The sequence below is a fragment of the Lontra canadensis genome, unplaced genomic scaffold (genome assembly GCF_010015895.1).
Source record: "Lontra canadensis isolate GAN:19392208 unplaced genomic scaffold, GSC_riverotter_1.0 scaffold118, whole genome shotgun sequence".
Taxonomy (NCBI): Eukaryota; Metazoa; Chordata; class Mammalia; order Carnivora; family Mustelidae; genus Lontra; species Lontra canadensis.
Genome location: NW_022631112.1, coordinates 2,841,293 through 2,854,723, shown reverse-complemented (window position 1 = coordinate 2,854,723; position 13,431 = coordinate 2,841,293). Strand labels below are relative to the sequence as shown.

General features: G+C 40.2%; 1 protein-coding gene across 17 annotated transcripts in view; it reads right to left on the bottom strand.

Annotated features, from left to right (window-relative positions):
* The window catches only part of CD44 (CD44 molecule (Indian blood group)), an 84,060-nt gene that overhangs the window by 17,527 nt on the left and 53,102 nt on the right, over nucleotides 1-13,431 (bottom strand). For 6 of the 17 annotated variants that reach the window (XM_032840975.1, XM_032840976.1, XM_032840977.1 and 3 more), the window contains 5 exons: nucleotides 12,329-12,454; nucleotides 9,614-9,727; nucleotides 9,027-9,143; nucleotides 4,629-4,757; nucleotides 1,640-1,741 (listed from right to left, as the gene is read on the bottom strand). The exons of 3 other annotated variants lie outside the window; for them this stretch is intronic. In XM_032840975.1, coding sequence (XP_032696866.1) covers nucleotides 1,640-1,741; nucleotides 4,629-4,757; nucleotides 9,027-9,143; nucleotides 9,614-9,727; nucleotides 12,329-12,454 — 588 coding nt within the window. The remainder of the gene's footprint in view (nucleotides 1-1,639; nucleotides 1,742-4,628; nucleotides 4,758-9,026; nucleotides 9,144-9,613; nucleotides 9,728-12,328; nucleotides 12,455-13,431) is intronic. 8 more of the 17 variants (XM_032840987.1, XM_032840988.1, XM_032840991.1 and 5 more) reach the window with 6 other exon arrangements.

Here is a 13,431-nt window from a genome sequence, read left to right as displayed (position 1 = left end):
GTCGATGGGTGGGTGCCTAGGAATGCCCAAGTTTGTGTCCACCATTCTCCTCTGATTGCTAGAAATGTACAACAGAATTGTTTTGTCTCTAATTGGCTCCTAAGAACCTCTTTTTCAGTACAGTCAAGAGAGGTAAAGTGCCAAGGCGAAGTCTGAGCCGACACTCTGTCCCCCCAGATCATCCTGGCCCGAGGGTAGCACTTAGGAAAACCAGGGAACACAGAGACAGGGAAAAGGGAATGGCTGAATTCTGGTGTTCCTGTACACAGTCAAGGGCACCCAGCTGTGGCTTGAGATGTGGGACTGCAGGGAAATGAACACCAGGATAGCAGAGAGCACACTTCTCACGACCAAAGGGGAGGAAGTTCTAGAATCTAGAAAAACCTGCTCAAGTAACTCAGATCAAATTTACACAAAGAAATCTGAAGTCCCTTCTAAAGAAGATTAAATTGAAGTTAGTGTTTTATTCTGTTATTAGGTTTTTGATCTTGTCTATGAATGAGGATTCTCTTCACTGCACTGAAACGTCAGGAAATGCTCGACTGGGCAAACACAGGGCCCCTACTGACATACACCAATTTGAGGTTGAACCACTGCCCATATCTGAAATCACTTTGACTGTTTTGAGTTGATTTCTCATGTGTTCTTCTAAGGAAGGGACTGACCTCTGAGTTACAGGTGCAAGCATTCCATAAAGCACATCCATAAGCCACGTCCACCACCAAGTAAACATGACAACCAGGAGAAAGATGGTCACCAAATCCCCATCCCAGTACCAGAATAAAAGTCAGAAGGGACATAAAGTAGAAACACAAGGCCCTCCACTGGAGGGGACCTTCTTAGTCTTCTCTCCATCTCCTTTGATTCTTAACACTATGCTACCTACATTCTTGGTGATCAAGACATGCTTGCACTCACAGGAAGGAGTCTGCCCAGTATGTGTAGCAAGCAGTGAAATGAAGCCCTCTTAATTCTGGATTTCTTTCATACTGCCAAGAAATTGTGAATGACTTCAGGCTGATCTCTAGGATAGCCCTGTCCATACAGTGGCAATTAAGGCCACTAAGAGTTTAGCATTGCTTCTCCCAGACGTTGAGTAGTAGGAAGAGATATGAGTAAATGTTCCTCTTTTGTTCCCGGGCCCTGGCACCTTTGTTAATATTCACAGCATGTCTTGCCCCTCTTCTGTGGGCTGCTAGAATTTCCCAATTTTATATGATTATCTGGCCCCAAAATGTCTTTTCACAACCAAGAAAGCGACCCTACTCCTCTTCTGCTTGATTGGAGGAAAGATGGGAACCAAAAGGAGATGGTTAAAACATAGAGAAACCACTATCTTAGGCATGGTCTTGGGTTGCAGTCATGTAACTATTTAGAGAAGGAAAATCAAGTGGGGTAGAATCCCACAATCGTTTTCTTTTTCTTAACATAAAGTCATGTGTCTGGAAATCACCAAGAATGCAGGCAAAAACCAGATTTAAAGAGCCCACCAAGAAAATACAGATAACGAAGACCCTTTTATACTCCAGGGTTGAACCTCTCAACTGCACCTATCTACCACCAAGCTCTGCTTCCAGGCCAGTGGGAAGAAGAGCTGAAGCAGGACTACAAGCCAGCAAAGGGGTTATTATATCCTTACGAGCTGTCACTGAAAGAGGTCCTGTCCTGTCCAATTCTTCCACCAAATGTGTGTTTGGATCTGCAGAAGGCTGATGTGTTGTACTATGGCTGGAGTCCATATCTGAAGGAATCAAACCAGTGTTAATGCTCAATTTATTAAGCCACTCCCTGAGGGTGGTTCATTGTCTCTAGACAAACTATTTTCATATCCAAACCCGGATTAGAGGGAAAAAAGTACGTACTGATTCAGGTCTCCAGAACTGGAACAAATGATGACTTCTTTAAAAAGTATCATAAGAAGTAACTGGTTTTCCTTTAAACACAAAGTGTACGAAAGGTGCAATTTTTGTTTATTTTTGCTGAGTCTGGAAGGACTAAATGAGCATATGATATGTCTCTCAAACCTTGCAAAAAAACCGGAAACAAAGCCTCTGTGTGACTTGTCCCATGCCATACATCTTGCCTCCCTTACAGACACATGTGATCTGGATCATGGAGAAAAGACAAAGTGTACTGTTTCAGCACCATTTTTTCACACCTCCTTCCCTTACTTGGCAAAAGAACTTTCCTTCTTCCTTTTTTTTTTTTTTTTTTTAACAACCCTCTTCTCTCTTTTGGTCCTTTCTGCTTCCCAAAGAGAACATGCATATAACGCATAAAATTATCATCCAAACTATTTACGTGGAAGTCACGGGAAGCATTTAGGGGCAAGAAATAAGCAGTAGAGGTCAGTGAATCATTCTCCCCATAAACACAAGTATGAGGTCTCTCTGGAATTTAACATGTACCATGTTGAGTGATACACAAATGTCACTGAAACATTTAAATGTGCTGTTTCTAGTAAATATCACGAATCAGTGTTGCTGGAATAACAAGTCCTGAGGGAAAGAGTGGCCAAACAATCCAAGAGCCCCATCACTGTTGCTCAAAGTTCACCCACACTGCTACATCCGGACAGACTTAATCAGGTCCAGATGACTCCAGAGGGAAACGCCAGAACACTGGGCACTCGCATATCTACACCAAAACCTTCACATACAAGAAAAGATCTTTGTAGGACATCAAAATCTTTGTAGGACGAAATGGGGCTGACTGTATTATCCCAGGTTTCAACAAGGAGGAAAGGCTAGTTAACCCAAATCAAAACCCCAAATGGATATTCTCCCAGAAAAGTCCTGTCTGTTGAAAGTCTCTAGACACTCTTGCTCATCCTCCCTTTTGTAAATTAGACTCCTACAAGATGTTTTGCACTGTTCTATGGTTAAAGCCCATTGTATTGAAGCCCATTGACATGTTCAGTTCAATAGGCTCTTTCTGTTCATCAGTATGGAGGCTTAATATTGATCCAGAAGACATTTTTTACTGGCTTGGCTTTCCACCATGGATATACCAGAGCCTCAAGCAGTCATGTGCATAGACATGAATGTTGGGTTTGCATGTGGTACTTCAACCCCGCAACCTAATGTCCATGACCTAGACATTCAAACTCATCTTCCATTATTACAAATGGACCCAGTCACTCTGAAAAATTCATTCCTTGGTTTCCCTTCCTTTATCCCTCTCCTTACATGAGTCTCCTTCCTATGAAATGTTCCCCGACTTCCTTTCTCTGACTATCCATATTTCTTTCCATTTTTTGAAAAACCCAGATTAGACCCATCTTTCTCTGACACTCTCTGGAGGGTCCTCTGAATGTTTGTGTTTATTGTTGGCAACATTCATTTGATATCTATTACCTATTGTCCAGTATTGTTAGATATATTCTGATTTATCATCGATGATAAGTGTTTTCTTTTCCTAGCTTTATTTTAAATTAGTTAAGGGCATGGAACATGGTGTATCTACAATGCACTGCACATTAGAAGATATTTAATACAACTGTAGCTTAAGGGATACCTAATCATTAATATTGGGGTACAGCATAAATAAATGAGGCCATAGAAACTGTGGGATTCATTTTGGAGATAATTTTGTCCAATTCAATATCAAGGGACATCATCATTGTGCTCTTAGAACACATTTCAATACAGTCTAAGTTATGCATACCCTTGGCTGTTTGGATCTAGATAATATATTCAATGCTATGACTGAAAATTCACATCCTTCTATTGACTCTTTTGGTTTATCTCCCTTTTTGGAATGTGACATTTCTGCGATCAAGACATCTTGTCAAATAATTAAAAAAAAACTTGAGTAACTCAATTCATGGGTATAGTAAGGAGCATCAGTTCTTCAGTCTGGTAAAGACTGAGAAAAGGGATGACACCGCCTGCTGCCAGCTCCTACAGATTCTCTTGGGAAAGCTGTCATCTGTTCTGATAAAGAAAGAATTCCTTTGGAATATAAAAATTAGTCAAATATAATCACAGTCCACCATTCTTGAAGAACTACAGCTAGTATCTTTTTTACTTTCTTTCATTTCTGTTTTTAACTGCTTATAGGTAAATAAGAATGGTATTTAAGGAAATGGGGATTCCATTCCGTATAAAAGTTGTCCATTCATTACATTTGAAAACATTTATTGAGGGCCAAGAGTGGTCTAAATCCTAAGTCACTGGGTGCTGTATTTCTCTCTAAATGTAGAAAGAGTGAATAATAATGTTTTCTGAGTTTTTCAGTTACTTGTTTGAAATGAGTACTCGCCAATGTTTGACCTCCAATATTTCTCTACCAAGGACAAGTTATGTCTTTGGGTCTACAATGAAAATAGTCACTGAATTGATGTAAAAGAAATCTTAAGACTGCTCCTTCTTCAGAGAAAATAACTTCCACTCCCACCATCTTAGAACTAATTCTTTTTTAACCTTCTGGCCGAATTCTTCAGTCTCAGTCTAGGATTTCATATTCAGATGAATATCCATATCACCCCTACTTAGAAAACTAATTTTTAAAGAAACTTCAAGTTCCTTAAGGAAGCAGACTGGTCTAAAATCAAGGGCACATTTCTAGGTAAATAGCTATTGGGTGGCTTTCAAAAACAGCATATAAAAAAGCTCAGAGGCTATTACCCATCCATCTTTCTGTTTGATGACCTCGTCCCATTGGATGTGAGATGGGGTCAAAGAAATACGTCCAGGAGCTGTCCTCTTGACTCTGCGTTGTCGTTCTTTGATCTAGATGGCCGTCTTGGGCTGGGGCTGTTGTGAACATGTAGTTCAAGCAAGTGTCAAAGTCTTAGCTGACATCTGGCCAGGGATACACATGCTGATAATGTTAAAAAGACTTAACTCTCTAGATAAGACAATGAAAGCATCTTCCTGGTATAGAGGGTCAAGAAGTTGTGTAAACACAGACTGTTTCAGCAGGTCTGGATTTGTTCATGCTCATTTACTTAGCATTCAGCATGTGAACCAAAGGCTACGAAAGCATTAATGATCCCTGCATGAATAGAGGATGAGTTACAGTCATCACGTGAAGATAAAGAAGTAGTTCTTGAACCACATGCCATATGGTCACCATCGCCTAAAGGAGGAAGTATCTGAGCACATGATGTCATTCTGAGACAACCCCATCCCAGGGAAATGCACATCAGGCTGGCAGTGATTTGAGGAGGAATTGGGCTTCCCACAAGATAAACCTGAAATAAGTAACATTCATCTCAAAAGCATGAATGGAATCCATTAGAAGCATTACGTTCTAACAATGGGATTCACAGCTCAAGGGACATATAAGAATTCAGCACGTGTTTTTGCTTCATTCTGAGCCAGTGGAGATATATACGTAGAGAAGAGTCCAGTTCTAGCTCCTTAGTACCAACCACTAGCCAGTCACTGAATCCACGTCTCTGCCAGGGACGCATTCAGAAGCTGCGACACCCCGCAAGGACATTCTGCATTACCTTCTATGTCGCAAATGGAAACAGAGGACTATTCTGATACCAAGTGAGAATACGGAATTCATATGCTTTTACAAGACAGGATGCATCTCCATGTTTCTGCCACACAGACAAAAGAATCATGCACTGCAGCTTGCAGAGCCAAAGTCATCTGGCATCACTTAGAGATGATGGCAGAACTCGAGTCCAAGTTCCACAATCCCACCAACAACAGAGAAAGTGTGTTTCTAAATATAAGAAGAAAGCATGGTTCTTTCAAAGAGAAATCTCCAAATAGATAGGACCAAAGTGCTAAATGACATCAGACAGGTATTTTTCTAACGATCTGGCTCCATTTCTTCCAACATTAGGATTCTGACCAAATGTGTTCTAATGTGCCCAGTATTTCATAAAGCCATGTTATAGATTCCGTCACAAGACAAGAGGGAGTATTTGGTCAGATCGGAGTCTCTGCCACAATCTCATTGGGAGATGCCCAAAACTAGACCCGAAAGTGACATACACAAAAGACATATTCTCTAGGTCTCCTATGTATGCTATATCCATTCCTGTTTTGGTGATTTGTTCTGTGCATCTAAGGATTGGCTCTGTATTGCCCATATTAGAATTTATTTAGGAACCTTAATATCTTGTGACAATTCCTTAAATGTCTTTCTATTCAGTGTCCTTAATGCTCAATATTTAACCCAAGAGGAAGCTTCCACCCAAGTCTGCTAGTTAAACAATCCATTACCAGCTGCCCCTGCTGCTGAATGAGAGTCTTCTTTTGGTGATTGGGAGTATTCCCCATGCCACCCTTTCTCCACCCACTGCTCTTTTGAGGGTAGCTCTTTCTTCCATTGTACTACTAGGGATTCCCTGAGCTGTGAGAAGAATGTCAGCTGGGAGCCATTATTGTTCAATTTCTTTACCAACACATATCTTAATACTTTAAGGCCATATACACATGGGAGAGAAAAGGTAGAAAAGGAAAGCAGCATGGAAAGAGATCACTGATATTCTGAAAGAAATATTAGAAATCAGTGGCCCAATCCTTCAATTTTTCAGATAGGAAAACTGGGACCCAAAGTAGTTTTGCTCAAAATCTTACAGCCAGATTGGCACACACAAAGTTAGGGCTGGACCACAGTCTATGAATTTCCAGTACGATTCTTGGTTTACCATACTCTATGGCCTCATATATCCTCGTCTGAGAGCACTGTGTGTTCACAGAATTAACCTTTTTGCTCCCGTGATTGGGCGGGGGGGGGATGTATTATATATACCAACTGATGACAAAATCAGCATGGTGGGAGGCCTTCTCAAATGGTGGTCACATAATCCATGATCACATGCACTGGAAATGCACCAGCAGTGGATTTGCCCAGCATGAAATAGGTTGACAATGATGGGCACATTATGAGGTTATGTCTATGTGGTATCTAAAATTGCCAAAATTACTTTTTAATGAAATGAAGTCAATGGAATAAAACTATTCTAGCCAATGTTTGGCATTATATAAACAATAGGAACGTGTGACAAGCTAAACATTTCAACCCCTCGGTGTTTTAATTGCTCAGTTTTAAAAAGAATAAATTGAATGGAATAAAATTGTATCAGGTTATCTTTGGGAAAAACCAGAAAGCCAGGGTCATTTTCATTTACAGCAACTAACAGCAAACTTTTAGTTCAATAAGAAAATGAGAGCCTATAACCTTGCCAAGCCAAAGTATTTTTTACAACTGGTAAGACCAGTTGTATTTCATAATTTTAGAAAATGATATGTGTGATTTGATAATAAGAAAAATCTTAAAAAAAATACAACTTGTGTCCTCATTTTACCCTTGCATTGGCCAGAACATTCCTGGGGTTAACTGGTTATCCAGAGGGAGGAAAAAGAAGTCTCAAATCTTGTTTTACCTCCCACTGACTAAATCACTACCTCCTGACAAATAATGAAGTTAGAAAAACTATGAACTTAATTACCAAAAAGGGGAAAGTAACCCAAACATAAACTGTCTATTCAAAATCTTTTAGAAAAGAAAGAAAAAAGACGGAAATATATGTGCGCGCATGCACATACACACACGCACACACTACACTATCTTCATAAACATAACACTCCTTTGAATATCCAGTTTAAATACCCACTGTTTTCAACATATGGATTAGCAGAATATAGGATTTCCAGTGTAAAATATGAAGGTTGAATCTCTTCTAGAAGCTGTAATGTCCTTTGATAAAGCCCAGAGGTCACCAACCAGAATCTGTTTATGTTTTGCAAGTACTAAGTGGTTACTGCTTTCCCTTTTCCTCTGTGAGGTTCTGTCACATCTGGCTTTTCAACTACCCTCCAGGAATGATGTGCCCCCCCATAACCCCCCCACAACCTTCTGACAATGGGCTCATTAATTCCAAGCCTCTCATGTAGCTATCTTCTTTTTAAGTACAAACGGTCTTAAATTCTAAGATGTACTTTTAGGTTCCAAGGGGGATTGGTACAGAATCCCATTCCGAAGAGACTTCTGCTTCTCACCTCCTCCTTCTATCAGAAGACTCTTGTTTGTTCAGTCCATAGTCCCCACACAAAAATGAAATCTAGTGGGATAAGTAATGAGATGCAGGCCTATTTGATGTATTCAGTACAATCCCCAGCACTTAAAACCTATGTCCTAGTTGATGTCTGAAATGTTTCTTTTGTTGTCTGAAGGTCTCCCTCAAACTCTGGGGTCTCCCTTTGGTTTCTAAGTGGCTACTTCTTACATTCTTGCTTTAAGAGTATCCAAGACTAAGGGAATGATAGTTAAACCATAGTTTTAAAGATGCTACAAGCTGTTACCCTAAATTAAAGCTTCTTTTATTCCAGATACGATGGGCATATTGCCAAGAGAGAGATAAAAGAAGAAGTGTATATAGTTCTTATTTTCTTTGGTCCCGTCCTCAAGACCTGTAGTGAGACTTGAGATTGTTTGGGGAAACCTGAGATGTTGGCACTTAAGTAGGAATAACAGCATCAAAGCCTTCCCCAAGTTACTCTGGGCTTAAAAACAGAAAAAGAACAATCACAGAAATTCAAACATAGTCTCTATGAGCTACTGACCTTCTTGCAGAGAGTACAAGGGATGCCTTCCTACAGTGCAGTGAGGAACAGAATGTAAAAAAAGAAACTGGATTCGTCAGAGATCTTCACAGAAGAGAAGGATTCCGAAGATCATCGCGTTTGTCAAGCTCTTTCCAGACCCCACTGCCTGGCACCAAAAGATACACTCTTCCTCACATATTTCTATAAATACACACAAATCGCCCAAATGGAGCCTCGAAGAATCTCTAACACACAAAAAAATGTATCTCAGACCTTTAAAAAAAAAAAATTTTAAGCTTTCCACCATTTTGGCCCTTCATGCAACCTGACCAGTTGGTGTTTTTCTCCCAATTTCTGAAACTAGTGTGTAGATTTGGCAGCTTTGCATGCTCTGTGGATAAAAGAAATGACAGAAGATGTGGCTAATGTCTAAAACAAAGTCTTCCCTATTCTTTGGAAAGACTTCACTAAGTCATGGACACCAGCACTGCTGACCTCCAGCCTCCTTACTTGTGCTTGCAGGATGCTGGGTCTCCTCTTTATCGTGATGCTCATGGTGAACGAGAGGAGAGTGTGGTTCTCGGGGCCAGTTCTCTCCATTGGCGCTGGTGCCACTTTGGTCCACATCTGCAGTGATGATGGTTATATACGCTGTGACTTTTTATCAACCAACCTTTGGTGTTGTGTTCTTCCATTGAAATGCATGCTATTTAAGAGTGCCATGCCTACATAGGACCTCCGAGCATCTACGCTCAATGCTTTTGAGTGACTCCACTCATCTCTCCCAAGAGAAAAATCAATGGGTGGGAAATTTCTTAATGATTACCTGTTTTTCTACTACGATCACTTTGTCGAGGGCAGCATCATAAACTGAGCTAATGTATTTATTTTTATAATAAAGCAACATAATGTATCTTGTGCCCAGACAGTGTGATTGACGAATGACTCCTAGGTTGAACTGAGTTTCCTCATGAAAGTTAAGAATTTGTGATGAGACATGAACTACTGTTCCCACCGTGTCCTGATGATTGACCTTTGCAGTGTCATAGACTTTGAGAGGAAAAAAAATCTTTAATGAAGTATGCAAAACCCATTACCAGTCATCCTTGTAGTAGTCTGAAGTAATACTCCTGGATTCGATTCACCGGGGCTCCGCGAAGTCCAATCCTGGTTCTGTTTTGGGTGGCTAAAAAGCCGTGGTGTGGTTGGAACTGTTATAATGATGATTGAAGCAATTAGGAAAATGTTAGTTCGTGAGCCTTCACCACTTGTTCTGCACATCTCTCCCTTCTTTGGTCTATACAGTGAATCATCTGTACCAGCTCATATAGATGGTTGAGTGGAAACGGAGGGAGAGCATAGAGGACTTCAGCTTGGTTCAGCCATATTGTTAAGCACCTCAGGATCCTCTGCCTTCTGTCATAGGAGACGCTGGGGTCAGAACATGAGCTTTTCTGGAGAAAGCAGCCAAAGGAGTTGCAGCAGAAGGAAGAACAGTTTTGCAAATACCAGCCCTCCACCGAGGAGAACCAAGAACATCAGAGTTTTGGCCCATCCATGCAGTCCGTAATGGCCCTGCGCGCTTGAAAGCCCAAGGGATTGGTATCATTGGCAAGTGTGCTACAGCAAGATCCTCAGGCTGAAGAGGTAGATTCCTGAAAATTATACCATGATGATATGATCACTTTATTTATTTCGCTAGTTTTGGTGGGGAAAGGCGTACTCTGAGCAGCCACGGATTTCCTATAGATGGTTCTAAGAAAGAACATCTACCTTTAACAGCCATATGATTTAGCTGTACATTTCGGAATATGTAGCAAACACCTATGGTATTCTCATCAAATACAAAGCATTTCATGAGCAAGCCATTCATAGCCAATGAGAGAAAAACAAGATTCATACATTCAGTAGAAAAGCACCATAGGTCACCAACCACCATTATGAAGCTCTCCGAAAAAAAAAAAAAAAAAAAAAAAAAAAAGAGGCATACATCCACCAGAGGCCTGATGCTGTCACCCAAAATGATAGAGCTGGAGTAGGAGATGCACTTGAAAGAAGGATCATGACAAAATTAGGATCGGTTGCTTTAGTGAAACTATCATGTGCAAACCCATCCTAATTCTTCCAAACTTAACTTTGATACCCAACTAAATATAAAATTCTTTTCAGAACTGTAATACTATCAGCTTGATTTCACAAATGAAATTTTCAGGTTGATCTGTTTGGGTTGCCACCCAAGAAAGCTATGTTTCTCGAGTATCAAGACCACATCTATCCTCATGGTCCCACCTGGAAGATGGGGCCACATCCTGAACCCAGAAGACAGTGTGATAGTAAAGCTCCAGTGTTTTTGGTTATTTGGTTTTCTTTCTGAAGTTATTAAGAAGAGGTTACTTGTTTTATAGACCAGACTCTGCAGAGCTGTCTGGGCTAAAGAATGAGCCAGTTAAAATCTTAGATATAAAGTGTCCAGTTCATTTTGAGTATTTGTGGTATTGATGCCATATACTCAGGTGCCTCAAATCCCAAACTATTATTTTGGACTCCTCCCTTCCTGGGTGTTGTCCATGTGGGGACAGTCCTCTCAGGTTTCAGTAGGACAGTGAGAACTTCAGTGACCTGAGAGGGTCCAGTCACACTGCAAAGGTCCACCTTCTCTAAGAACAGGTGATATGGTGGCATCAGGTTCGGAATTCTCATCTCTGCTCAGCAACATCTCACATCATTACAGATATGTCTAGGAAACCCAGTCATCTGGCTAAATGTTAGACTGACCTTTGGGTATTTTTTTAAAGGATTTTTGGGGCGCCTGGGTGGCTCAGTGGGTTAAAGCCTCTGCATTCAGCTCAGGTCATGATCCCAGGGTCCTGGGATCGAGCCCCGAATCGGGTTCTCTGCTTAGCAGGGAGCCTGCTTCCTACTCTCTCTCTCTCTCTCTCTGCCTGACTCTCTGCCTACTTGTGATCTCTGTCAAATAAATAAATAAAATCTTAAAAAAAAATAAAGGAGGTTTTTTAAGAAAATAAAAATTAAAAAAATAAAGGGGGTTTTTCAGATCAATTTCCATCTCTGTTCTCAAAAAGTTTTATAACTGTCACAAGTTTGGACTATTACACAGTGTTTTCACTATTCATTTTTAATAATAGGCACTGTTTTAGTTAAAGCTCAACTGACGTTCGTCCTTCCCTTCAATGTCTTTCCATTATATTTGTGCCCTATTTGTTAAAACTAGATTTGTTCCCTTGGTTTCAACAAAGTTTTGATTATGATGATTCTTGAGTTCTGTACCCAACTTTTAAGGCTTTCTAGGGCCATCTAAGTCTTTAATGTAGAATCACCTGCAAGCTTTAATTAATATCCTCGCACTCACATTCTATTGTTTCAGTAAGCCAGAGTTTGAAGGCAAAAGCTCTGGCATTTTTCATCTTTGTGTTGCCAGCACCTAGCACAGTAGGTATACAATAAATACTTGTTGTAATGTTTTACTATGTCATTCCCTGTCAAAGCTCAATAATTCAAGAAGAATCTGCAGCAGCAGACCACATAAGTAAACAAAACAGAAAACCTGAGGCATTAGTTTTATAAAAGATATTTTCCACATTTATCCTCCAAATATGTTTTGGCTTCCATTTTTTTAAAAAGCCATTTTTCTTCCTTCATACTCTTACCAAGGTATGACTAAAGTGTGGTCAGTCATAAGTTTATGCTAATTTTCCACAATAACTATTTCCCAAGGTAGACACTATTGGGCATCACTCAGTTTAATTAGTAAGCCTTGCATAAATGGTTCTACTGTAATTGATTATTCTTACTGGTGCTGGAGATAAAATCTTCATCATCATCAATGCCTGATCCAGAATAACTGGGGTGTTTGTCTCTTTCATCTTCATTTTCTTCAGTTGGTTCCCAGCCTGCTGAGATGATACTTGAATCCGTACCTGTTGTGGTGACTTATGTTAGTGGCTGAACTGGATGCCAAGCAACCCATTTGACAAAGGAAGAAAATCAGGCACAGAATGTATAATGAGTTCCCAACACTTTAAGAAGAGAGTGAGACATCTGATTTGTGTTGTCCAAGATTATCCTGGTCTCTGAAGCTAAGGCATAGATCTTAAAACAATTGGCTATGACCTTTACAACCGAACGATCTCCTTAAGGAAGTCGGAAGAATAAATATGGACATAACCCCACCAAAGAAACAAAAGAAAAACAGGCCAATAAACACTGCCCCCACCCCGTGCTCTCAGATTATTAACTTATTAAGCATGTGCCATTAAAGCGAAAGTGTCAAGACTAGAATGGAAAGGTTTCACATGTGCCCATTTGTTGTATCAGCCACCTTCAGAAAACTATCAGAACCTAAACACATGTCCACCATTTTTTAAATCTCATAGATGTATCATGATTTGTTAATTCATCTGCTGACCTTCTCCAGCATCACATCACCAGAGCTCTGAACACAAGCTGAGCTACCATCCCAACAACAGTGCAGCATCCAGTCATAGCAAAGTTAGTCAATTCACAGAGAAATCAAGCCTGGCATTTCTCAGTCTACCAAAAGGGTGGACTAAAGTGGACTGGAGCCAAGATTTTGAGAAATTCTCATGTTTTCCCTTCCGGACACATCAGAGGAAAGAAGATGGTGACCTGTGCCTCTTCTCAGTGGTTGCTGTAGATGTCTCTTTCCTGAAAAGGGGTTTCCTATCATTTGACTGAGAGTCATGCTATCTTTTGGAGTGACCATTTGTCTTTTCTTACTACTAGTAGCTGCCCCAAGAATAGTTCCACTGATGGAGAGTTTCTATATTTTTCTAGTTCTAGCTATGTTATTTTATTTCCTCTTGGAAAGTCAGAAATTTCTAATGGCTTTTGTCTCTTTGGAATATCTTTCAGAGCCAAAATTTTGTTCTGTCAT